A 27,739-nucleotide genomic window follows, 5' to 3' on the forward strand; every position below is an offset into this window, starting at 1 on the left:
ACCCAATTGTCATTGTATAATTCTCACCCTGGAAAACATTACTGCAACCTGCAGCTGCTGCTGTATCTATTGTAATATGTTTAGATATAAGAATTTTAAACACGAAAGCACCAAATAAAGAAGCGATGACTGCAAAGTTACCCTCTTTGTAATCAGAAATAAAAATTTGATTATATTAGATTTTCTACACATAGAATTATCAGCATTATCACTCAGACCTTATTACTATAAATAACATTCTCATTTATGCTCCATGTTGTTTATAACACAGTTAATGCTTTGATTTTTTTATTCTTAAAGATACAGCTTTGCAATATTCTTAGCAGTCTGTAGAGCAACTGACAATAGATAGTTCATTACAACTGGAAGGACATGAGACTTGACTTTTACTTGTAAACATCCTTGCCACTCAGGGTGCCAGATGTAAATAGAGCATGTATAAAGCTACACAGAAATGTAAAAATAAGATGTCCACAAGTGAATGCAGAAGTATATTTATTTCTAAAATAAACTCCAATCTATAGGTTTTGTGTAAAATAATCCAGGTGTAAGGCACAGCCAATCGCATTTTTTAAAGCATACACAAAGAACACCATGTACACTCTGCTGGTTAGCAAATAAAAGTCACACCAAACATACTGGTGACCAGTGAAATGTCTCTTGGCTGATACAAAAAAACTCTGAAAAATACCAAGTATTTAACATACCTTTAGTGCAGAGTTGTCTTGAAGAGTGACAAATGCACTATAAGAACAAACGTTTTGGGACACCCTTATTGTTTCTTCTGAAATCTTATCTTATTATCTGCCTTTTGCTGGTTTTTGTTTGTAGCTGTCTGTACTGCTCAGAAAAGGCATTCCACTAGATTTTGGAACACTGCTGTGAGGATTTGATTGCATTCAGTGACACAAGCATTAGTGAGGTCAGGAAATTGGATTGTCCCCACCCTCACCTTAGTACTGGTTAAAGCACCACTACTCCAGAGAACAGAAGGGTGGTGGGCATTAGGCATAGCGCCAGCAGATTCAAGTTATCTGAAAGTTAAAATCTATTGGCAGTACTTCTCTACATGGTCTAGACAAGTTGTGTATGAGTGCATTTGCACCTCTGTGTCAGCAATGTGTGCAGCTTAAAGTAGCTGAATGCATTCATAAGAATTTGTTGTCCACAAACAAATAGATATATAGTGTATAACGGATGACATCTTCAACTAACAACAAAATTAACTACAAATCATGTCATGTTTAAATACTACACTTTGAAGAAGATAACTACACAGCTGCCATAACTGATGTCCCAAAGTTATTTAAGTTGGTACAGAAAAAAAATGAAATAAGTAATGTGCAATAAAATAAAACTAACAGTTTATCACATCCACACAGTCAATCACACATCAATAAAAATGCTGGTACCAGTACCAAAGGTGACTTTTTTTTAAACAGCTATCTGTAGCTAATACATCACAAAAATACCGTAAGCTCTCTATGCTCTAGAGGTGTAGAGGTATGACCAGTGTTTCATGTTCCCGGCCCTCAAAACCCTGGTTCGTTTTTTTCTGTAGTAACACACCTGATTTAGCTCATAAATTGCTGGACAACTAATGAGTTAAATCATGTGTGTTGAGAGGGGTGAACACATTAAACACCCCAATACTCCAAGGTTTGCTCTTGGAAACATTGCTATAAGGTATACATTCATCTGTGTGAATATGATCCCATGTTTAAAATCATACTTATCTCTCAAAAAAAAAAAAAAAAAAAACAGTACTATCTGTGCTTCACTCTCATCTACCCCAGACAGAGTACCTGTTACACAAATCTGGATTAACTGAGACAAACAGGACATACACCTACATTTAAAACACAATAACAATGGACATATTATGTGTTCTCATGCTCACTCAAGGACAGCTTAGCCACAGACAGTTCTTTACAGTATACCTAACTGACACACGTTATACTGTACAGTACACAAGCAACACTGTGTGCCACAGACAATTCAACATGTAATAAATACAATAGCGCTGATGGCCCATGAATGATTACTGGCCAAAGTTGTGGTTTCAAATCTAAAACGAGGTGCTAGACTTTAATCCGTTTTAATCTTTCCCCTGCACACGTAGTAATCCATGTAGTCTCTTTAAATAGCACCTTATCCCTTCTTTACATACTAAGTTCTTAAAGGGTGGGCTCAGCCTAGTGGATTTAAAATGCACACTTGCCACTTAAACTTTTTTCTGTTTTTGGCCTGTAAATACATACAGTTTTAAACATTCCTTGTACTTAATCTTTAATTTATACTGTTTCTTTTGTTCGATAGACTGTAATTAATTTATTTACAACCCCAAATCCCACAAAGTTGGGAAAATTAAGTATAGAAAATTGCCGATAAAATAGTGTACAATTCCTTTTTATCTTTATTTCATTCCAGACAGTATTAATCCAAGATTTCTTATGTTTTTTTCTGGTCAAATTTATTTAATTTGTTAACAAACATCCATTCTTGCAATTCTGGCCTGCTCCACACTCCAAACAAAAGTTGTAAGAGAGACAATTTTGGGTTAATATTAAGGCGTTCCAGACAGCAGCTTCTCTGGGATCGGAGGCGTCTGGGATGGACTATCACACAGTGGGAACGTGTATCATGGTCAGACAAATCACCTGTTCAGACCATGGAAATGAGTCGAAGTGTTAGATTATTGTTGTTATTTTTAAAATAACAACTTACCCTATATTTAGTTTAAAATATATCTATTTTAAGCAGAAATATGACTCTAGAAAACGGGCAGTGAGGCGGCCGGTGTTGGGAGACCCATTTCTGCAGTATTGGTCTATTAATAAAAAAATTAAAAGGTGGCCTCTATGTGGCATTGGGCCACCGCCCAAAATCAATGACAGCAATCGGCTGATTGACCTGAAAGACGATAAAAAATCTCAGGTTGGCCTATGGAACAGAATGTATCTGTCAAGATAAAATGATTCAATAGCCATCTTGAGCACATGATCGTAATTAAAGCTCTTCCAAAGGCATAAGAACATGCAGTGCACACTTGTAGCTGAGGCAGTGGAAAGATTAGCCTCTGGATGTCTTTCTCTTACTATTACTGTTTCAGTTCTTGTGACTCCAACCCATTTCATTTCAACTGCTGTGACATTTGGACATGCTGTTCTTCTCCTCTCTTCATACATGAATAATGAGGCTTGTTCAAATAAGTTCTTGGCTGATTTGTAGCTCTTGAGACATGTCTCCGCACTTTCTTAGATAGAATGAACCGAACAGCATGTTCAAATGTCACAGTAGAGAGAATTACATTGATAGCCATTGCAAAACCTCTATAAATCAATAAATTGTTAAATGAATTTCAAGTAACAGGGTGCGGTGGACTAATTCTGTGTTCCTAATGAACTCATTAACTAGTTCCAAGTAGGGAGTTTTCAAATGGAAAGATCCTACAGGTCTGATTTCCTACTCAGAAAGCCTGGAAAGTTCAGAATGCAAGATGGCTACACCACACATTATCAGTAGTAAAGTATGATCTACTTAAGTCTTAATAAATGTTGAGTCCAACCCACAGTGCTGTCCAACATCTATCAGGGAATATCCAAAATTTCGCGTAATGGGTTGTTGTTAAGTGGTGTGGCTAACAATGCTAGCCCGGCACACAGGAAGTATTCTGATTGAATTTGCCATATATTATTGTTAAATGACTAAACCAGTTTTGATAAAGGTTCTTAAAGGGTGGTCTCAGCCTAGTGGATTTAAAATGCACACTTGCCACTTAAACTTTTTTCTGTTTTTGGCCTGTAAATACATACAGTTTTAAACATTCCTTGTACTTAATCTTTAATTTATACTGTTTCTTTTGTTCGATAGACTGTAATTAATTTATTTACAACCCCAAATCCCACAAAGTTGGGAAAATTAAGTATAGAAAATTGCCGATAAAATAGTGTACAATTCCTTTTTATCTTTATTTCATTCCAGACAGTATTAATCCAAGATTTCTTATGTTTTTTTCTGGTCAAATTTATTTAATTTGTTAACAAACATCCATTCTTGCAATTCTGGCCTGCTCCACACTCCAAACAAAAGTTGTAAGAGAGACAATTTTGGGTTAATATTAAGGCGTTCCAGACAGCAGCTTCTCTGGGATCGGAGGCGTCTGGGATGGACTATCACACAGTGGGAACGTGTATCATGGTCAGACAAATCACCTGTTCAGACCATGGAAATGAGTCGAAGTGTTAGATTATTGTTGTTATTTTTAAAATAACAACTTACCCTATATTTAGTTTAAAATATATCTATTTTAAGCAGAAATATGACTCTAGAAAACGGGCAGTGAGGCGGCCGGTGTTGGGAGACCCATTTCTGCAGTATTGGTCTATTAATAAAAAAATTAAAAGGTGGCCTCTATGTGGCATTGGGCCACCGCCCAAAATCAATGACAGCAATCGGCTGATTGACCTGAAAGACGATAAAAAATCATCCCCAAAAACAATGATCGGTCCATCTCTAGACAAGATAACACTTTATTGCTTTAATTATTTGTTCCTCTCTTTTAAGAGAATGGCAGCATTAAAATGTGGTAAATGTTTTTCCATCGCATTTTTTTCAATGCCTGAAATACAGGAATGGATGTATATTGATGAATAAAATGAAACTGACCAGAAAAAAACTGTTGTTTTACAATATAAGAAATATATTGTAAAAATATAAGAAACAATGCATTGTTTTTTGCGTTTCTTATATTATTCCAACATTTTTGGATTTGAGGTGGTAGAATTGATTCTATAAAAGTATTGATACCACACAAGGCTGTGGAAGGAAGGAGTGAGCTATGGTGTAGACTAAATGCATTTGTCTTTTTGTTCATTTGCATGTCACTGCGTTTTCCTTTTTGCATGTGACCGTTTCAGAACAATACAGCAAAGCTCACAACATCAAAAGCACACACAAAACTGCAGTATCTTGCTTTAATCACGTTCTTTCTTCAGTCCTTCCTGAAAACGCTCTGGCAAAGTCAGTTTTTGTGGTCATCATGTTGTTACAGGGAAGATTCGGGTTCAACTACACAGCCATTTGTTTTGGTCAATTCTTTAGAAACCTTCTCAGGGTCTACTGAGTCCGCTGTAATGCCCTCTTCATCCTTATTGGTCTCTGTTTCCGTTGTTGGTGGTTTCTGTGGCCCCTCTTCTAACTTTTCACTTGTTTCTGCTTGGTTGCTTTGTTGCATTTCCTGCACCTTGTCAGACTGAGCCTCTCCCTTGCTACCTCCAGTCTCATTTTCATCCTGATGAGCTTTGTTGAGCTGCTCCATCTCAGTTTCCATTACAGCCATCTCCATCTTGGCAGAAGAATCAGGTTCCTGAGGCTTCTTTTTGATGAAAAGAAGGTTGCAGATGCAAAGTACCAGAGCTGAGAGGACCACCTCACAGCCGGCCAGCAGAAAGACATACATGTAGACCTTGGTGGCATCTAGGAGCCGTCCTGCAAAATCAGATAAATCCAGAAAAACAAGCGTAAGAAAACATATGCATAAATACTGTAGTTCTGCTATAACAGATCACAAGATGATGAGAAGAGAGGGGTAAGAATGTGAACTGACCTGCACCGGGTGGTCCCACTAACACTGCGACAGCTTCCACCAGCAGTACCAGTCCAATTGCACTTGAGAACTTCTCTGTTCCTACAATGGCCATTAGTACCTCAAACTGCAAGGCTCCTACCATACCATAGGAGATGCCAAAGAAAATACAGTAGACCACTAGTGATCCATAGTCCTTTGACATGGAGCCAATAATATCAGTAACGCCATTGAAGATCATAGCGAAACTGAAGAAGTATACACAGCGTGGGCGTACCCACTTCAGTCCTGCAATAATACCACATGTGGGCCTGGCGAAGATATCAATAAAGCCAAGGATGGTCAGCAGAAGAGCAGACTTAGTGTCCTCATTGCCCAGCTCTTTGGCATAGCTTACCACAAATACTGGTGGCACAAACAGACCCAGCACCATGATGGCAGCTGCCACAGTGTAGATTAAAAAGCCTCTATCTTTAAAAACACTGAAGTCCAACAACTTTTTGGGTTTGGGCTTCTCTTCTACAGACTTTGCTGCTTCCTGGTCCTCCTCGCTCTTCTTCGGAGCTATCAAGGGCCTCATGAGGGCACCACATGCACAGCAGTTAAGCAATAGGCCCCCTAGGATGAGGAAACCACCACGCCAGCCATACTTGTATTGAAGAGCTTGGCCCAATGGAGACAAACAACACAGTGCTACTGGACTTCCAGCAGCTGCGAGGCCATTGGCTAAGGGCCTCTTCTCACTGAAGTATCTGTTCAGCATGATAAGTGAAGGCTGGAAGTTGAGGGCAAGTCCCAAACCTGCAATACACCACACATACACATTAGTTTACACTGTAAAGGTTTATGGTCTAAGAAATAAATGTAGTGTGAGAAAAGGTAAAATAATAATAGTAATATTCCATAGGTTTGACTCTCACCTGTTATTACTCCGGTACTGAGGTAGATGTGAATAATGTTGGTGGCGAAAGATGCCAAGATCATGCCTAGAGATGCAAAGAGGCCACCCACCATCATCACAGGGCGACACCCGAAGCGGTTTACTAAAACGCTGCACAAGGGCCCTGAAAGAATCAAACCAAATGAACCAGCCATTCTTTTATCACAGTTTTTGAATTTCTCATAATATTAACATAAACTACAGTGCCTACGCAGGTAAAAATCCTTGTATTGTGTCCTTACCCGAGCCATAAAGCATTGCCAGCAGGATGGAGGAGATCCAGGCGGTGTCACTGTAGCCCACACCGAACTCTCGGATCAGCTCTTTAAAAAAGACACTAACAGCTTTTGGAAAAGCATAGGAGAATCCAGTGATGACGAAGCAGCCGAAGAGCACAGCCCAGCCCCATCCACCGTCTGGGGCCTTGACCCCAGTGGGTCCATCATCCACTGCCGCTCCACCCATGATGCTCTCTCTTCAGGTCACTCAAAACTGCAACGAAAAGACAGAAAGCGCATTAGTAAGAATAACGTATGCAGGCTATAATTCTACTATAATTCTTCTGCATTCTGTTTGGATAGAAAATAAACATTTTTTGTTCATCTGTGCGAGCAAAACACAACAAAAAGCAAAAACAGGTTTTTTGTTGAACAATGGGTGTTCTGGGTTTTGGATCAGGGGTGGAACAATATATCAATGAATCAATATATTGCATCTTTTTAAATGTATCATAATGATGTGTTGCATCAAATATTAATGTTTTTATTGAAACATAGGTGCTCTAAGACTCACCTCCCAATTTAACTTTCTAAAGGCACTGCTTCATTACTCCACATGGTGGTGCTAAATAAATGAATAGGGTAAACCTGGCGTGAAGAATATAGGTTGTGAAAATCTGTAAAACAGATGCCAATAAGTGACATAAATGATATGAAGTATCGTAGAGAATTGTATTGAAAAACATTGATTATTGCAGAATCACAGTATCACAATATCATTGTTATTGTGGGCAATGTATCTTGAAAATATTGTATCGTGAGGTCCTCTGTGATTAACATCACAGTATATATTTATATATAAACAATGGTGGCCTAATTCTGCCACAATTCCACACATCCACCAGATTTGCTCACTCATTGCATTGTATTGGGTCCGGGGCAGGGGGAGGGGTTCACACGTTATCTGCTCTTTGTTCCTTTATTTAGATGTGCCCTCAAGACCTGGAATGCTACCATGCATTCACAAAACAAATCAATACACCCCAACTAGCAGTGCCTATGTCCATTTTTATTTTCTATTTTGCTGCAATACATTCACTGTATACCGTATGTTATATCACTGCACTTCACTATCCACAGCTTCCCTCTTTTCAGCTACCCCCTCAATCCCCCCTGCATGGTGTAATATCTCGGCTTAGTGTGGCCACTTGGGATACACCACAAGACATCATGGAAGATACTCATTCTAACCCCTATGAAATTACAGTTAATTATAATTGTGTTGGATTTGTACTGGTGGTTGCATCAAGCTCTTGGCCTTGGTTCTACTCCACTCATGTGTGCAATCCCAGGCATGCAGTGACATGTCATATATTTTCTAACTGTGAATCTTGTCGTGTCATCATTGCTCAGGGCCAGAGTATCCTCCCCTGTACTTTTGGAAGAAAATGCCAAAGCTTTTCTCCTTCGAATATGATTTGTAAAATCTCAGGTTGGCCTATGGAACAGAATGTATCTGTCAAGATAAAATGATTCAATAGCCATCTTGAGCACATGATCGTAATTAAAGCTCTTCCAAAGGCATAAGAACATGCAGTGCACACTTGTAGCTGAGGCAGTGGAAAGATTAGCCTCTGGATGTCTTTCTCTTACTATTACTGTTTCAGTTCTTGTGACTCCAACCCATTTCATTTCAACTGCTGTGACATTTGGACATGCTGTTCTTCTCCTCTCTTCATACATGAATAATGAGGCTTGTTCAAATAAGTTCTTGGCTGATTTGTAGCTCTTGAGACATGTCTCCGCACTTTCTTAGATAGAATGAACCGAACAGCATGTTCAAATGTCACAGTAGAGAGAATTACATTGATAGCCATTGCAAAACCTCTATAAATCAATAAATTGTTAAATGAATTTCAAGTAACAGGGTGCGGTGGACTAATTCTGTGTTCCTAATGAACTCATTAACTAGTTCCAAGTAGGGAGTTTTCAAATGGAAAGATCCTACAGGTCTGATTTCCTACTCAGAAAGCCTGGAAAGTTCAGAATGCAAGATGGCTACACCACACATTATCAGTAGTAAAGTATGATCTACTTAAGTCTTAATAAATGTTGAGTCCAACCCACAGTGCTGTCCAACATCTATCAGGGAATATCCAAAATTTCGCGTAATGGGTTGTTGTTAAGTGGTGTGGCTAACAATGCTAGCCCGGCACACAGGAAGTATTCTGATTGAATTTGCCATATATTATTGTTAAATGACTAAACCAGTTTTGATAAACCTTAAAGTCATTAGCTAACTGAGAAGTACCATACTTGTAAATTAATATAGAGTGTTTACATTAAACAAGAACACCATTCATATATACCTATAACAAAAACATATGGTCTTCTATTGAATCCATCAAATAACCTGTTACAGCACTTTTTTTAAATGGTGACCTTTTACACTTTTCTCTGTTAGCTTACATTTTCACAACAACATGTAACTTGCTCAAATATGTGACTAAATTACTGCGGTACCAGATAGAAAACTAAATGTACTCGTCTTAACGCAGGTAAAAAAAAAACACTCAGTTAATATTTAGACCTTAAACCTGAACAGCTAAAAATATGTAACAGGTTTGACTGCATGTCTAACCAAGGTCTGACAGTGATGTGCCACTGCGCTTTGGGATTTGTGAGTTAACATTAGAATTACTCCACTGTGTGCTCCCAGTGACATACATCCTGTTTTTAGAACAACCTTGAGAAACATCCTTCTAACTGATTGAATATGACACATGTTAAACTTGCATCATCACTATGTGACCTTCAAGTGAGATGACCTTCAGATCAAGATAAACAAAACTATGCAAAGTAATCACTGTACATACTAAAGGTTTCATATGAATAACATTTACTCATGTAAAGCCCTATAAGACCAAGATTCCTAAAGTCCAACACATTTAATTAATTCAGACCATTAATATGCAATGAATGACCTACCCAGCTGCTCCTAGGTGTCTCTCCTCATGAGTGTTACTCTGACCATGGCTGCAGCTCTTGTGGGGCTTTTGTGAGCTGGGGTTTGGAGGTGCCCACTGGATAAACCCTGCTTAACCCCACCCCACTCCATGCCAAAGCCTTCGCTCATCCTAAATTAAGACCCTGACATTTCCAGTCTTAAGACACGTTCCTTTGAGTAAGACCACTATTCTAAGAATTAGAAAATAGATATGGGGTGCATTGATTCTGCATTCTCTATTGTGGCTGAGGGGGCAAGACAGACACACACATCACACAAGATATCATCTTAAAGGTCTGTGTGATTACTGCATCATTCAAACCAGCAAACATGGCAAAAAGAGGTGCAGAAAATGAGATCAGGGGAGTGTTGACCACAAGGGAAATTAACAGTAAAATTCTTACATTCAAATATATAGGACATGGAATTTGGCCTAGTCATATACTCTATTTTTCTTTTGAAATCTCTATTCAAAATGCTGTGTAGTCCAAGACTAGCAAAACTAACTCCCTGTCTAGGATATTGTCCCGCACATGATTAGTTAAGACCTGATTAGTTTACATTCTAAAGGACATGTATGTAGTTTCATACATAAATTCCTCAATCTTTTAACTACATTACTTTGATATTTGGTTCCCATTTGATATTAAACCACTTAATAGTCCCTCAGTTTAAAGAATTTGTAATTATTTGGCATTACTACTCAGCACCCATGTATAAATCATTCAGACTCAAACACAACAAACTATTCATGTAAGCAGAAAAGAAACAGGGATCTGTATGTTACAATACTTCACAGGTCATCACACTGACACATTTCCCCCAGGATGGGCCATTGGAAGTGACACATCATGTCTATAGTTAACCATTCAGAAGATTGCTCGCATTTCAATTGTTTTCATTGTTTGAAACCCTATGTGTTCCACTTGGTTATAAAAAGCCTTTAGATCTCAGCCTGCCTCAGCTGCCATTGTTTGTCACCTTAAAGCCTGGCCTCACAAATGTCCATGCTAATTAAGTCTTGTTGCAGCTGCAGTTTCTCAGCTTGATTAGTACAAAAATTAACTCAACCTCTCATCATTTACACACGCATTTTACCACAGCGTTAAAATTGTCTTGTGTTGAGTGAATGTCTTGTAACAGCCATATTTAAAAATCAATTGTTTTATAATTTAGTTGCTGAGATTTAACCAATGCATGTATTCACAAAGGGTGTTTAAATGTAAAATTGTGCATTACTACAATACTTACAGACTTTAATATAGGATTTACTGTTTTTATGATACTAATGAAAGGTGACAACTAGTGGTCACAACTAATGTGACAACATTTTCTGTTTGAAGTAGGGGTTTACACACCTTCAGTTTTTTATTATATGATTTCATATTTGACTTTATATTTTATCTCCAAAATTAGCTACACAAATTAACCCATTCACTCACTAGGACTCCTATTTCTTATACTGCCCCCACAACTAGGTCTTCAGAGTTTTTATGTGGAATACAAGATATGATAAAAATTTGTAAATCTGAAATAAATGTATTTTCTTTGGGTGATATTTTTCTTTCAACACACAGCATGTCACTGTAAATATTTTTTAAAAAACCTTATCGTAAGATGATTGTAAATTAAACGCATTCATAATCATTTAGTGTAATCATTTCCTTTGAATAGCTTATAAATGATTTTTTTGTGCTGTGTGGTTCATATCATTGCCACTGTGGACAATTCTGACATGGTTAATTTCTGCAGCACAGCACATTTTACATTAAATTACTCTAAATTGCGTGTTTACGTCTTAACCATTGAGCTATGCAGACATTTAGAATTCTCTGTGGAGTTGCCCTTTAAACTACACTAGCTACATTGTGTGAAGAGATTATGCAGGGCTATTCTGACCTAGTTATTTCACCTCCCCCCTCCTCCACTAACACCATGATGGACACTGCACTCAGTGTAGTATTGAGACAGAAAGTGTGATTTGTCTGTTTTTGGAGGGCCACCCTCCTTATCTATGTAGTATGTTGATCGTAACACCACAACTATACGTTTTTAACTCATTGATTCAAACTGTGAAGACAAACAATGTGTTTTGTCATGATGCTTGATGCTTCATGTCAGTGTGATATGTGCTACTTAATGCTCTGCAAATGCGCTAACCCACAGTTTAAAATGTTCCATGGTTTCCTCTGGTGTGTTATACACCTTGAGCTTACTGTTATGATTTGTTTCAGAGACATAAAAGTGTAAATGGTGATTTACTTTTATTTACCTGATATAATGATGTATAGTAATGCATATATAACATACTGTGATACCCTGTGATGCGATGGATATATGGCAGTATATATTATATGTTGATTTGCCATACATTTTTACATTGCTAATGTATTGAAACCACATTGTTTTAATGTCAGAATATCAACACTAAGTGATGTCTATGAGGGATGCTAAATAAAGGTTCTTAAATGGTTGTTTTTCCATCATCAACTTTAAAGATGAAATGCAACCCAAAAAATGAACGTTTTTATTATTCTTTACTTTTTGACAAGGTAGCACAAATTGACATAACACTATGGCATCCCTGATAGCAAAGAAAATTGGAAAAATGTAAATATTCTGGTTGAATTTTTTCTTTAAATGTTAATAATGGAAAAACAACATAGCTGTACATTTCTGGAAAAGGTCTTAATGTAACCATAATTTTTCCTCTCAAGTATTCTTGTTATTTATCATCACCCTCCTAAAATAATCGGCACAATTGACACACCTTCAGTTGATCAGATCACTTGATTTTAACCCTTTAGGATAATGGCCTATGTTCAGAGTGCAATTTAAGCTATGTGACTTGGGCAATTTGTATAGCATAGATTGATACCTTTACAGAACTAATGTCCACAGTTCAGGGCTTGTGCCTAATTGATAAGTGATTGAAGTCAGCTGACTACCTGAATATACTGAATGACCAGGTTATTCCATCAATGGATTTTTTTCTATCCTGATGGCGCGGGAATATTTCAAGATGGCAATGCCAGGATTCATGGGGCTGGAATTGTAAAAAAGTGATTCAGGGAGCATGAGATCATCATTTTCACACATGGATTGGCCACCACAGAGTCCAGAACTTAACCTCATTGAGAATCTTTGGGATGTGCTGGAGTAGGCTTTGTGCAGCGGTCAGACTCTACCATCATCAAGCTACGATTTTGGTAAAAAATGAATGATGTACGCTTGATCAAAATACATTTTGTGACATTGCAAAAACTTATCGAAACAATGCTACAGCGAATGTGTGCTGCGATAAAAGCTAAAGGCCAGGCAGTGTATTGTCATATGTATTTACATGTATAATGTATCACATACATTTTTTTATCCTCTTCCATTAAATGTTAAGCATCCTGAATGTGGGCTATATATAAGACTGAATGTACAACATTGAAACAACTTTGCCATATCAACATCAACATGTTGATTCAGTGTGAAATGCCAGCTGGCTTGTTGCCCAAAAGATAAAAAGAATAGCCTACTCCACTTCAAGGAAGAATGTTAAACCAAATTCTTCCTCCTAATTGTATTTAATGATGGCTTGTATTGTGACATTTGAAATTATATATATATATATATATATATATATATATATATATATATATATATATATATGAAATTACATAAAAGTGGTTTCCCAGCTGGCACACAACCGACCTTTAACATTCAAATGCGGTTGAAATATGACTTAAGTTATGTCGTTGTTGTTTTAACGTTAAAACAATGTTGAAACAACATTTAATGTTGAATCAACAACCTTATCAATCTTTAACTTTTGAATTAGCATTTTACATTTCATCACCATACAATTTCAAAAAAAAGGTTGGATGGAGGGATGAAAAAGTGTTTTTACTTCCATTTACAGTAATTGCTTTGATTGATGTAGGGCAACACCATGCCATTGAGAGTTAAATAGACATAATGTCAAAAGCAAGTGTGTTTTTTTGTTTCCTAAAAAAAAAAAAAAAAAAAAAAACTAGACGATTATTTTAGGAAGATGACGTTGTGTAACTGGATGTTTTCTCCTTTTTTTATTGGTAGCCAGTATGTGTATTAGTCCTCCACTATTCTGAGCTGAAACGTGGGCTGGTGTGCGTGCTGCTGCCTCCTGAGTATAGTAGTGCAGTCTGTGCCTACGTGACTGTTCTGGGCTGCTCTCCTCAGGCTAGCAGCATCATTTACGCAAAGTTCCCCTATAAAGCAGCGTGGAAACCTGCCCTGGTAGCAGTTTAGATATTTTGTTGTCGCTTGTATAAGTTTATTTCATCTAAACTAGTCGTTATTGTTAGTTTATCTTATTTACCGGCAACTTATACCCCTCAGCGCTGCTGCTGCTGCGGCTAGTCGCATTCATGTTCGTGACGTAGGCTGGTTGACTACTGGCTGTCTGCACGTGCTAGGATATAGGCTAGTGATTATTATAACATGCTGTATCGGTATGTTAGATGTTTATCTCTGTTTAATACATGTTTATCACATGTTTATCACCGACTTACCAATCGTTACTTATTGTTTAGTAGCTGAACAAGATATACGTAGATATGTAGATGAACTGACAGCATCAGTAGCCAGCTATAGGCAATAATAGTGTTATAAATACAGCTTATATTATACAGGCTCTCTTTTAGGGCATCCCAAAAGCATCCCCCAGTTCTACCACCTGTTACTGCCATACACGCTAGGAAAAACCATATACTGTATCACTATAGGAATAGGCTATAAGAAATGAACGCTACCACACATGCCAGGCTAATAGCTATAGCTTAAATATTATTGATACAGCATTTAAATAATTAAAAAATGCTGTATTTATAGTTACATACCCAGATGGTGCTCGCAGTGTTGAACGGGTCCTCTGATGCTGCTCCTGATCCAGAGACAGAAGAAGAAGCATCACTCGCGTGTCCGCGCGCCCCTCCGGTTTGGTACCTCCTCAGTGGGAGAGCCCCTGTTAGTCACCTGAGCATGTAGCTGGAGTGGCGGACGTGCAGTATGTGGTGATGCTCTCTGTCCCGTTCCGTACGCGCATCTCTCTCTCTCTCTCTCTCTCTCTCTCTCTCTCTCTCTCTCTCTCTCTCTCTCTCTCTCTCTGTGTATCCCTCCCTCACTCCACAATACCCCTGTCCATACCATAGCACGCGCTTTTGAGATTTAAGAGGATTTAGAAACCTTAGGTAAAGGTTGAGGTGGTCAGTGTCGTCTATATTTAGTATAAATACACATACTGTCACTAACTGTCCGTTAGTGTTTTGACTCTTTAAGTGAAGTGCCTCAGACATGGTTTAAGATTACACAGCATTTTCAATGAAATTATGGTACCATACATAAACAGTACCTTTATAGTAACTTTTGAACTCACCTTAAATTCAGTGTGTTTTTTTTTTCCATTATTTTTTAAAATGTTCTGCTTTGTAGAATAATACTAAAATTACACACATACTGTCAGTGTCTGTTAGCATTTTAACTATTTAACTTGCATTATTGTGCTAATAAAAAACTCAATATGAAGTGTCCTAGACAGGGATTAAGAATACACACCAGTTTGAATGAAATGATGGTACCATATATATATATATATATATATATATATATATATATATATATATATATATATATATATATATATATATATATATATATATATATATATATATATAGTACCTTTTAAAAAATGTAAACACACCTTAAATTAAGTGTTTTTTCATTATTTTAAAATTTTCTGCATTGTAGATTAATACTACACATACTGTCAGTGTCTGTTAGCATTTAATCTCTTTAACTTTCTTTTTACACATCTTGGTGTTTGGTTTACACATCTTGGTATTTTCTTTGTCAGCTTTATGAATAAGGGTAGTTAAGAGTTAATTACTTGCATTCCTTGACTTCTTAATGTGTTTGAGAGCATCAGTTGTAAAGAGGTTGATTTGGTATACAGTGAAAAGCTCTAATTGTGTAATGTTCTACATCCATATTGTGGCAATGACAAATCAACTAAGTAAAGAAAAAAATAGGTCAGTCAATCCAAAACTTTTCAAGTAGTTTGAAAGTATCCTCAAGTGCAGTCGCCAAGATCTTCAAAATGTTATGGTGAAACTGGCTCTCATCAGGACCACCCCAAGAAAGAAAGAGCAACAATTACCTCTGTTGCATCATTTATATGCAACAGTTACCAGTCATTTATATGGAACTAATAACACACATATACATACACATTTAATAGATTAAGGTATAAATCATAGATTACTATTTTGTAACTATCAAACTACCATTATATAAAACAGAAAGTGTGTCAGAAAGCATGGTAATGTACTACTTAAGGGTGGTTTAAGCCACTTTAGACTACCTACTAGGCTTACGTGACACAAAGCAGGTGGAGCGTATTGAGTCAGGTTTTCAGTTTCCTCTGTCGTCAGTTGCCTTTGTGCTGCGGCATCATCAGTATTCAACTCCCACAGGAAACACTTACCTCACACTTTTACACACTGCCACTGAAGGCAGTATGAGGCGGTATTAATCATAAGCATGTGAGTAATTCAGTGGAGACATTAGTGGTAAATCATATAACTGGATGCTGTATAGTACACTCAGACTAAATGAATAAGTTCAGAGTCAAAGAACAGATTGTTTCTTAAATAGATGTATGAATTCTGTACAAATGATAAACTGTAATATATCTACAGATCTGTATTATATATATATATATATATATATATATATATATATATATATATATATATATATATATATATATATATATATATATATATATATATTTAGCTATGCCTCCTTTATTTCTGTCTAGTACTATGTGTAAACATGTCTAGTGACCTTTAATGAACTATAGTAATTCTATCCTCCCTTGGGAAAGAAGCTGACTGGACTCTCCCATTCGGAGAATGAGCCTTTAAAGCCCTGTGATGCCCAACTCTGCCCTACCCTCCTTTGGCTCCACCTTTTCTTACCTGCTGCTAAAGTTATATCCAGAGACTGAGGCACAGGTGTGTCTCTCCTCTCAAGTAACCAGTTGTGTTTTATTTTGTGCAGTTATTAGCTGTTTTGAGCTTGTGCAGCCTGTCTTATACCACTTAAAGTTATAGCAATTGTTAATATATACAGTAATATTCCTAAATGATTATCTGGAAATTGCCATTGTGTCCAGAAAATTAATATATGGACATGTATTTCTTTATTTATATATAAAAATATATCATTGTATAGTTTAGTTTTTAATTACATATTAAGCAATTTTATTACATCACTGGCAATTTTTTGGAGGGAAATTTTATTCATTTTTAAATGTGTTTATAAATTCCTTTTTTAATTGGATAGTGTTACTGGACTTTACTGTAGGTCTTTGTTTTCATAACTGATTTATTTTTTGGCACATTGACTTTAGGTTGATTTACCATTGACTCATAACTATGGTTTTATTTGTATTGCTTTTTGTATTATATGTATTTATTATAGTTTACTTAAATTAAATATTAATGTATTGTTTGTATTGTACTCTTATAGATTGTACTGTGGCATGTATAAATTATATTTTAATAATATTAATATTAATAATTTGTATTATACAAAAACCTTTAAATGAACATTTACTGTCAGAATTTCAACACAGATGCCTATGAGGCAATATAAGATAAAATCATTTTTTGATCACTTAAGTGATTAAGTGAGACCATAATTTAACGTATTTACGTTTATTTTTTTCCAACAGTTTGCGTTGTTTTATTGTATACTGTGTAGCGGTGGGTAAGCCAGTTCCAGAAAATGTAAATCCATCCCAGGGTTTTGTACGAACTGCCTGGGCGGCTCTGCTGCAGCTTAGCAGGCGGTTGGTTCAAAACCCTGAGATGCATTTTTACTTTCGGGAGCTGGCTTACCCACCTCGTCACAGTGTTAAGCAGATGGGATCTACTTTTTGAGGGAAGTTTTACACGGAGTCTTTCAGTGTAACTCCATTTGACGGCTGTTTCTATGGCAACAGGGTAGCCCTCCGTAATGAATGGTAATATGCAGTTTATTGCCTTAAAATTTCAGCACTTTTTATAGCTCTATTTTTCATTTAAAGAGTTAATTTCTTGTATTCCTTGAGTTTTTTGTCGTTCTCTGCGCGTTTTATAGGGTTTTGTGTGCCGTTAGCTTAATGCTAACGCTAAAATTCCAAGCGCGCGGTAAATTAGCTAATCATTGTAGTTAACTAACTAGCTAACTAACTTTAGCTGGATTAACTAGGTTATTTAACTATTTAACTTAACTTTAGCCACAGTTGTTCAGAAGCTAGTTTGGCTACCTGGCTATGTGTATCAAGCAGCCCCTTACCTAGCTAACCATGTTACTTTTAGAAAAGCCAGTTTCTTGCTTTGGATTCTGTAGCTAAAACTAATGTGTCTTGGCTTCATTAAAGTTACTTCATTACATTAAATTAAGCTAGATAACGGTAGTTATCTAGCAAAATGTTTTCTGGACGCGTGTAGTTCGTTTATTTGCATGCAAAGTAGCTAACTAATAACGTTACAGCTTTTGGGAAAAAAATAAGAGACCAATTAAAAATTATTTCTTTGATTTTTACCAAATTGAAAATCTCTGGCATATAATTAAGAGGAAGATCAAGCCAAGCTGAATTTGAATTTTTGCACCAGGAGTGCCATAAAGTTACCCAAAAGCAGTGTGTAAGACTGGTGGAGGAGAACATGCCAAGATGCATGAAAACTGTGATCAAAAACCAGGCTTTTTTTTTTTTTTTTGCATTATTTGAGGTCTGAACGCTCTGCATCTTTTTGTTATTTCAGCCATTTCTCATTTTCTTCAAATAATCCTTTAAATGACATTGTGAAGGAGAAGCAGCAATTGTTCAGCATCTCCATGAACTATTCCAGGTGACTACCTCATGAAGCCACTGAGAAAATACTAAGGGTGTATAGCTGTGTAGTAGGGGTGGGCAATATTATATCGTATACAATATATCATGACACAGAAATATCATGATATTAAAAATCCATATCGTGATCATAGGGCTCTTCCGTCTTAAAAGTAGTATATTATTTACTGTGAAGCTTTAAGTGTATTTATTGTTTAATTGTTTTAGTTTGCAGTTTAAATTCATGCACTAAATTTTCTGCAATATTATTTGCTGCATTATATTATTTTATGCTATATTATTTATTTTGCCACATTATGATTATTCTGTTATACTATTATACTATATTCCTAAAATGAATGAATTATTTTAGTTTTCCTATATCGCTAAGTATATCGTTATCGCGAAAATACCCTGAAATATTGAAATATCGTGATATTATTTTAGAGCCATATCGCCCACCCCTACTGTGTAGCTTATATAGCTTAAATAGTTTTAATAGCTTATATTTAAACATTATATATTTATTATTATAACATTTATATTTAATATAATATTTAAAATGTAAATGAATAAAAGAACAAACACATTGAACAACAAGAGGTGTGTACAAACGTTTGACTGGTCTTGTGTATATAAAATATTTACTAGTGGGAAACTTTTCCATGTATTTTTTTTGATGAGCTTTGACTTTTTTAGATTGGGTTTGGTAAAAAAAAAAAAAAAAAAAAACAACAACACTTGAGTTTTTATACCTAAACCATGTCCTCAATGTAATTAATCATTCATTCAATAATTCATTCAACTTCATAGGTGGACATGCCACAATCAGCTACAGTATTATTGTAGGAGAAAGATATTGCATGCAGTACATCACTAGGTTTAATGTTGTGCATTTGTACATTTAAATCATTTTGTTCTTGTGTTTACATATTTGTCCGTACTTTGCAGAGCTGATGTGCTGATACTCAGGCATTAAGCCCTAACTATGCAGGACTCGGGGGACCTTGAGGCTCAGCTGGCCTGTAAGGAGAGAGAGTGGAAAGAGCTGCAGGCCCTGCGCATCCAGCAGTTGGAGACTGCACTGGCCGAAGCCACTAGCCAACTTTTCAGCCAAAGAGAACGCTTCTCGCAACTCCGTGATGACTTCCAGTATAACCTGCGTGTGCTGGAAGAGAGGGATAGAGAGCTGGAAGTCTATGATGCCATGGCTGTTCAAGTTCGCACTGAAGAGAGTGCTCGACATGAGGAGCTCAGTGAACTTAGGATACAGGTAGCAAGACTCCAGGAAACCATAGGAGAGGAGAGGAGACAGAATCAAGATCTGCAGGCACAGTATCAGAAGAGAGGTGTGGAGCACAGACTTCAACTGGAAAGAATACAGAGGTAAAGAATCTTATTGTTGTTGTGTTGTGGAACATTAGACATTTGAAGACACTTAGATGTACCTTTTAATGTCATGAACCTTTTGTCACCTGGCTAACATTTAGCATGCTCTTCCTACAAGCTACCATATGCTTTCATGCTGCTACTTATGTGATGTGATGTGATTGGACTGCAGAATAAGCTTGGAGGAGTACTACAACTGCCAGTTCTGCTGTAAAAGCTACTAGATGCCTGCACTGGCTTACGTCATGCTAAGTTATGGGAGAGAGGATGGGCTGTTCTACTTACAAATTATGCTATCTAAGAATCCTGGCCACTGACGTCTCAGAGAGCATAATCAAATTTCGCTATAAACTGGCAATCTCTGGCAGGGCCTATGTTTAGATGGTTGCGTCACTCAGAAACCCCATCAACATGTTTGATATAAAGCGGCACAAGTAATTCTATATTACAGGCCATTGGGCTTTGCTAACAGCTACAGACGGCAGTACTACTACATTTTATTTATAACGCTTCACTCTGCTACAGTGCTAGACATTAAATCAAAGTTCTACAATGAATCAAGGAGCTGACTGACAGTTCTGGGACTATTTTTTTTTAAATATAGTATCATAAATGATGTTGACCTCTATTACTACTATTGCTTGATTTGAAATATATAAACTTAATGCTAATTTAGATTAACTCGATTATAGGGGTGTGACGAGACACTAATATCACAAGACGAGACGAGACACGATACTGGGTTCACGAGAATGAGACGAGACGAGATTTAAAAATAAAATTTTAAAGAAAACGTCCAAAACCATATAACGCAAACTTAACAGACTGGTTTCTCTCACACATTGATTCTATAAGAAATAGGAATAAGAATAAGAATAAAACTTGTATAGGTCTTATATAGTGCAAACAATAAGTGCAAACTACAACCAGTCATATTAAGCCTATGGTTTGTGTTTTTTTTTCTCCTAAATCTCTTGTGGTTTAACTATGCATAACCATAACCAGTCATATTAAGACTATGGTTTGGACAGTAAGAGCCCTGTCGCACGGAGCTTTTTAACTGTACTGCGGAGCTCACATACTGTTGCGCTGTGCTTTTTAACTGTACAGCGGAGCTCACCTACTGTCTCGCAAATCTTTTTAACTGTACCGCGGAGCTCACATACTGTTGCGCTGTGCTTTTTAACTGTACAGCGGAGCTCACCTACTGTCTCGCAAATCTTTTTAACTGTACCGCGGAGCTCACATACTGTTGCGCTGTGCTTTTTAACTGTACCGCGGAGCTCACCTACTGTCGCATGGAGCTTTTTAACTGTACCGTGGAGCTCACCTACTTTCGTGCGGAGATTTTTAACTGTACTGCGGAGCTCACTTACTGTCGTGCGGAGCTTTTTAACTGTGCCGTGGAGCTCACCTACTGTTTTTTTCCCCTCAAGACAGGTTTAAGCTTGACGAGAAATATTGTCGCGTTTTAATCTCGCGAGATATCGTGCCACGAGATCTCGTCACACCCCTACTTGATTAGTAACTATCAGTTTAGGTCAGTTTTGTTTGACGTTAACATCTTCAGTTTATTAAGATACAAACTCTGTTGTAATGTTGTTATATAGTGTAAAAGAGGACGAGATACAAAAACTCAGGGAGGAGAATGAGGCACTGAAACGGGATCTCCAGCGGCGAATACAGGAATCTGAAGGGGAGCTGGCACTGCAGAAACAGGTACAACACACTTTGCCAACAGACTCAAACACAGGATAAAGTCACTTTTAGTGAGTGGTTATTGTGTTTCACAAATCATGAAGTACTTTGAGGAGCTTCTTTTCAGTTTGCAAAACATTTACTCTGCCCATTTAAGTTAGCTGTTTTGCTATTTAAGTCACTGACCATTTAAAAAGTTTACAAACTAGTAAACGTGGTTAAATCACTGTTTTCAACTAACTGTGTGTAAAAGATCAGACTATAAATCTCTGGTCTAGTCTGCAGATGCTCGGCCCACAGGGAGCTGCTTGCCAAGCTATTGTGTGGTATTTAAAGTAAGCTATGTGACCAAGAGATGATTCCAGCTGGCAGTTCTCCTGGGTTTCTGATCTCAGGGGATTGATTACCAGAGAAATTCTCACGCGAACCTGATGAAGGATTAGATATTAAGGGTTGTTGTTCAGCCAAATGTGATATACTGTGTTGGTCATATCCAGAATAGGCTTTGTGTTATTTGTTTCAGCACTGTTAACCTTTGACATTTGACTGTAAGACGGGAAGTACTGAGATATGATTAACAGCTGATTATTTAACACGTCAGTGTGGTCATGCTCGTGTGGTAGCTAAAGTTAAACTTTATCATGGGTAACTGATCAACAGCACTGCAAATGAAAAGGGGACTTATTTTTCCCTCTGTGGAGTTTGCATGAAAGTGTGTTCCGTCTGTACTAAAGCAATCAACTTAGCCCTCAATCCACTGGTCTTGTATAAAACTATTTACATCAGTATTTTTTGGAACTTGTCTCTGAAGTTGTAGCATGCAGTCATCACCCATTCAACAACAGCTAAAGAAAAGAACCAGTGCTGCATCACAAAACAGTGTAGGTATTAAAGCTGTGATTCATGTATCTATTGTAACTGTAGATTAACCTTTATTTATAAACGGACATAAAATAAATCTAAGGATAGTCTGTTTTGATCAATTTGCTGGATGTGCTCTTGAAATTAGTCATAATTTAGGGGGAGGCAGAAATCAGCCTAAAAAGTCATCACATCAAATTGACAACATTCTACAAAGCAATAATTGTGTAAAAAAAAACAAAAAAAAAAACGGGAGACACAGCCCATGCCAGTGATGACGACAGGATGTGGCAAGCTTGGAAGCTGCTCACTAAACTGCAGACTAAGTCTATAAAATATAATAAATTTGGTCCACACTCAGATGCAGTGATTTGAAATGGTGTGTGATGTGACTGCTTAAATTGTGTTTTTCTGTAACCCATAACAGGAAATGATGGCAGACTTTGACAGTGAGATGAGAAAGCGGGAGCATGAGTTTAATCTGAGGCTGGACGAGATGCACAATGTTGTACTGTCCCATGAGCTTAAGGTAAGTGTTAGTCATGTTGTTTCATCTGCTTTTTTGAGTCTGTTAAACTCAAATAGTATTCCTGAATTCCTATAATAATCTAATTAACAGGTGAAGCTCCTGAGCAAAGAACTGGAGGTCCATGCCCAAGCACACAGCCAGGCTACTGAAGCCCTTCAGATGTCTGAGGAGCTCTGTCAGCAAGCTCAGAAAGAAATCCTGAACAGAGACTGGGACCTCAAGAACACAGCTGCCGTCAAAAACTCTAGGTATTCACATTAACCTGTTCATACAACAGTGTGTTTAATTTAATTAAGTTATATTAAGTGATTTGATACTGTTTTACAGAATAAAAGAGCTTGAGGAAAAGCTGAAGCAGATGGAAGCCAAGCAAAAAAGGGAAGCAGAAGTCAACAACAGGAAGTAAGATATCTTTACATATGCCAGATATAATTTTCCGGAAATCATAGACTACTCAAACATGACTTAATTTAAGACGCAAATCTTAACAGAATTGTGGTATTTGACCATATTTAAATCAAAAGTTTAGATAGAAAAGTCTAAATAAGATATAACAACTGGAGGTTATATTATTATTAGGGCTGGCCCGAATAGCGTTTTTTGAGCTCCGGATATTCGGCACTGATTCGAAGCGAATATTCGAATATTCGTTTTTAAAAAAAGAGGTAAAAAAAAAAAAATTAAAAAAGCAAATCACGGCCCCTTTAATCCACTGAAAAATGTTCAATTTGCTCTGACCGACGAGACATATTCACCCCGGATTTTTGGTGTTTTTATCCCCCATATTTTTTCTGTGTTTTTAGCTCAGATTTCTTTGTGTTTTCATCCCGGAATTTCTGCTGCCCCACACGCGGCTTATCCGCTGTGTAAGCAGTAGGGCTGGGGCGGTATTGATTTTTTATAACCGCGGTAAAAAACTGACGCATCACCGCGATATTGCGGTTAACCGCGAGACCCCAAAACACCCCCCCCCCCCCCCCCAAAAAAAAAAAAAAAAAACACCACAAATTTATTGGTAACAGATCTTTATTCTTCAAACCATACAGCCTACACACAACCTCTACATAAACCATAAATACAGCATAACAAGTGAACATATGCTGCCTGTATAATTCGTCATTGTACAGCTAACCTGTCTTTTTCCGTGCAGACTTTTTGAAGGAGGAGCTTGTCCGCCTCCCCCTTCTCCATCCATAGATCTATTTTAGGGCTGGCCCGAATAGCGGTTTTGAGCTCAGGATATTCGGCAGTAATTGGTAGCGAATATTCTACTATTCGTTTAAAAAAAAAAGACGAATTAATCCACAGCAAAATTTTCCACTGACCCCCGGCCCCGAAAAAAATATATTTCTCACCCCTTTCCTCGGGCCGTTCGGGCTCAAGGCTCAAGAAGTCTGTGATAGGCGTCTGTTTTTTTTTTTTATTCACACTCTTCTTATTTCTCATTAAATATCTACTAGATACAGATTATATCTGTACAGTATCATTTATTTCACTTCCCTCCTGAATATTTGGAGTGCATTATGTCTCCTTATGTTGTGTAGTTATGTAGTTTTCACCCCAGAATTTCTGCTGCCTCACACCAGGCTTCGGCTGCATCGCAGGGCAGGAGCGCAGCTGCGTTACGGCTATTTCGTTTGAATTGTGCAGTGCAGAGTATTACAGATTTTGTATTTTTGCACTTGGGCTATTAGCTCAATATTAAATATTTCGTTTGTTTATAAATTATTTTATATTCTTAAACCATGTTAAATTATATTTGATTGGAGGAAATTAATTCAGACATCATTTCTTTTTTGTCCCGTTACCGTTCCGCAAAAAAAAACCTTCTTTTAATCCCGCATCAGCCCGCCACATACACAGTTTTGCCGCACCTGCCCCGCGGTCCTAAATAAATTTAATAAATTACATTTAGTGCTTAAAATTAAAAAAAATATTTATTAAAACCGCGCTGAATAGTGCGGTCACGTTTCTTACCACATTACAAAAAAAAAATCGGTGTGTGTGTGCGCGTGTCGGTCCATTCTCCGCTCCTTTTTTGTGCTTAGGGTTTTTTTGTTGCGTGCATGAGAATCACTGCGTGATTATTACAATTTTCTTAACTATTTATTAATGTGCTCCCACATCCTCTGGATTGATTAAACTCCTGTTCCCGCCAATAACAATTCAGTTCTGTCTGTGTCGCAAGATATCCTGACGGGACCCGCGTCATATAATATGTTGATTAAAATGTCGTGACGTTAAGAAATCGGCTCGCAAGAGACAACCGACCAAAAAAAAGACATTAGTTCCATTTTAAAATAATAGAAACCTGTCCTTTATGTTTGACAATTTTTGTTTCACTTTACGTGTCCTTACTCATCTGAAGTTTATTTATCTGAACTGAGTTTTATATGGTTATATTTGTAGCGGTTCTGAACTCAGTTCCGCGTGCTGTGAAAGAGACAAGGCGCAGCGCATTTTACCTCAGACTTGGTCAGATAACAACATTTCAGTAAAGATGGTGGTTATCGTTTTATATCATTGCTTTGCTGTTTGAACTACACTTCAACCAACCTTACTATTTTTCCCAAGACTGAGGCGCAATGCCGCGCGTTCTCCGCGGTGCTCACGCAGAACAGCCAGCAGCCAGACAATGAATTAATATATTTTACTTTCTCAAAATGTGACCACGGAACACCTTACATGGCTCTATGGTTTACCTTGAGGTGGGTGAATTAGTTTGATGTGTTGGCGAGAGGTGCAGACACCACTTTCCGGCAAAACTTGCAGATGATTCTCTTCTGTTCTGAGTCTTTTTCTTCCTTTTTTCTCAACTTACTGAGCCTGCCCTGTAGCTTCCATTTCCGAGCCAATATTAGTGCTGCTAATCTTCACTCTCTTCAGCAGCCTCAATGGAGACGAAGTGAGCAGGAGACTCCAGAGCTGTTCTGACCTCAATGAGTACCACGCACCGCGTTTTGCTTAACCCATTCGCCGCCGCGCCAGTGCAGCGGCAGCACAGATAAATGACAAAAAATTTTATATTCGATATTATGAATTTTGAGATCGTTTGACACCAATATCTATCGCGATCAAAATATATTTGATATATTGCACAGCCCTATAGTGTAGGACTTACACTTGACATATTAATACTGAATTCACCACAGTTGTGCCTATATGGAGCATTTTACTACCGCTCAAAACGCAGTCAATCAGATTTGACAGCCAAAAAAAAAAATGCGGTAATGACGGTAATGAGCTCATCACCGCGGTGACGTCCCATAACCGCGGTATTGCGGTAATAAAATTATCGTCACAGCCCTAGTAAGCAGGCTAGGAGGCTGCTGCTGCACGGTTTCTCCGCTGCGCAAGCCAGCCCAGTAAATTGCTGTTTGTGTTTTCACACTTAGGCTATTTGCTTAAAAAAAAAAAAAAAAAAAAAACGTTTGTTCAGGAAGTATTTTATATTCTTAAACATTGGTAATTATATTAGAGGACAGTCATTGTAAACTGTACTTGGTCTATTTCGGTTAAAGGATTGTGCAGGGCATATTACTGATTTTGTATTTTTGCACTTGGGCTATAAGCTCAATATTAAATATTTCGTTTGTTTAGAAATTATTTTATATTTTAAACCATGTTAAATTATATTAGAGTAGAGGAAAGTCATTGTTAATGACGTTATTGTACTTGGTCTATTTCGGTTTAAGCATTGTGCAGGGCATAGCCGTATTACTGATTTTGTATTTTTGCACTTGGGCTATAAGCTCAATATTAAATATTTCGTTTGCTTAGAAATTATTTTATATTTTTAAACCATTTTAAATTATATTAGATAAGAGGAAATTCGTTCAGACATCATTTTTGTAGGCCAGGCTTTTGTAACCGATTTAGCCCCTACTGTTGCCACATTACCCCTTACGTTTTATTATATAAATCAGTTTCGAAGAGCCTGCATTTTTTTTATCATGTATAATAGAGGTCTGCGCGAGACTGATTTTTAAACCCACTCTTCCACGCTCCCGCGTTTCTGTCTCGTTACCGCTCCGCAAAAAAATTGCTTCTTTTAATCCCGCGCCCGCCCGCCACATAGTGCGGTCCCGTTCCTTACCCCAGTCCAAACACCATCGGTGTGTGCGTGTGTGTGTCGGTCCATCCTGCGCGTTGAGAGTTTTCTTTAGGGTTTTTTTTTTACAATTATTACAGTTTTCTTAACTATTTATTAATTTGCTCCCGCATCGTCTGGATTAAACTCCTGCTCCAGTCAATAACAGTTCAGTTCTGTCCCGCGCGCAAGATATTCTGACGGGACCCGCGAAAACAGAAGTGGTTAGAGTGAGGTGGAACTCTGGAAAGGAGAAAAAAAACGAATATCCGAATACCAAAATTAAAAACCGAATACCTACTCAACGAACGAATATCCGAATACCCGAATATTCGGGTCCAGCCCTAATTATTATATATATTATAATATATTAGATATATTATTTCCTATATCTAATTATTAACACTAAATGGTCAGAGGACTTCTGACTATTATTATGAAGCCTAGAACACTGGGTTTGCTGCAATGCTAATACTGCAGCCTGCCATGGCAGGTTAGATACAATTCTTATT

At 37.3% G+C, this 27,739-nt stretch overlaps 2 protein-coding genes across 7 annotated transcripts in view; one reads left to right on the forward strand and one right to left on the reverse strand.

The window, feature by feature from the left end:
- Positions 1–27,739, forward strand: part of ccdc57 (coiled-coil domain containing 57) — a 55,661-nt gene that overhangs the window by 982 nt on the left and 26,940 nt on the right. Inside the window, exons 1-7 of one of the 3 annotated variants that reach the window (XM_049464918.1) lie at positions 17,639–17,808; positions 18,593–18,679; positions 19,612–20,046; positions 21,660–21,768; positions 23,036–23,137; positions 23,228–23,385; positions 23,465–23,539. In XM_049464918.1, the coding sequence (XP_049320875.1) occupies positions 19,649–20,046; positions 21,660–21,768; positions 23,036–23,137; positions 23,228–23,385; positions 23,465–23,539 (842 nt within the window). In that variant the 5' untranslated portion in view covers positions 17,639–17,808; positions 18,593–18,679; positions 19,612–19,648. Of the gene's footprint in view, positions 1–17,638; positions 17,809–18,592; positions 18,680–19,611; positions 20,047–21,659; positions 21,769–23,035; positions 23,138–23,227; positions 23,386–23,464; positions 23,540–27,739 lie in introns of those variants that run through there. The other 2 variants (XM_049464917.1, XM_049464919.1) reach the window with 2 other exon arrangements.
- On the reverse strand, positions 483–14,795 carry slc16a3b (solute carrier family 16 member 3b). Of its 4 annotated transcripts, none has more exons than XM_049464920.1 (6): positions 14,621–14,795; positions 7,320–7,422; positions 6,770–7,019; positions 6,508–6,651; positions 5,609–6,388; positions 483–5,490 (listed from the first exon to the last, which is right to left on the reverse strand). In XM_049464920.1, the coding sequence occupies exons 3-6, from the start codon at positions 6,990–6,992 to the stop codon at positions 5,048–5,050; spliced, it is 1,590 nt and encodes a 529-aa protein (XP_049320877.1). In that variant the 5' UTR covers positions 6,993–7,019; positions 7,320–7,422; positions 14,621–14,795; the 3' UTR covers positions 483–5,047. The 4 variants fall into 4 exon arrangements, with proteins under 4 accessions (XP_049320877.1, XP_049320878.1, XP_007259707.1 ...); XM_049464921.1 differs by lacking the exon at positions 14,621–14,795 and adding an exon at positions 9,734–9,785; XM_007259645.4 differs by lacking the exon at positions 7,320–7,422.

The sequence above is a fragment of the Astyanax mexicanus genome, chromosome 15 (assembly GCF_023375975.1).
Source record: "Astyanax mexicanus isolate ESR-SI-001 chromosome 15, AstMex3_surface, whole genome shotgun sequence".
Lineage (NCBI taxonomy): Eukaryota > Metazoa > Chordata > Actinopteri > Characiformes > Acestrorhamphidae > Astyanax > Astyanax mexicanus.

Excerpts from the sequence above, each read along its gene's own strand:
- slc16a3b (XM_007259645.4), bottom strand. The coding sequence starts at position 6,992 with ATGGGTGGAGCGGCAGTGGATGATGGACCCACTGGGGTCAAGGCCCCA. Across the intron at positions 6,652-6,769 it reads GGCAATGCTTTATGGCTCGG|GGCCCTTGTGCAGCGTTTTA; the intron begins GTAAGGACACAA and ends TGATTCTTTCAG. Across the intron at positions 5,491-5,608 it reads AGTGGGACCACCCGGTGCAG|GACGGCTCCTAGATGCCACC; the intron begins GTCAGTTCACAT and ends CTGATTTTGCAG.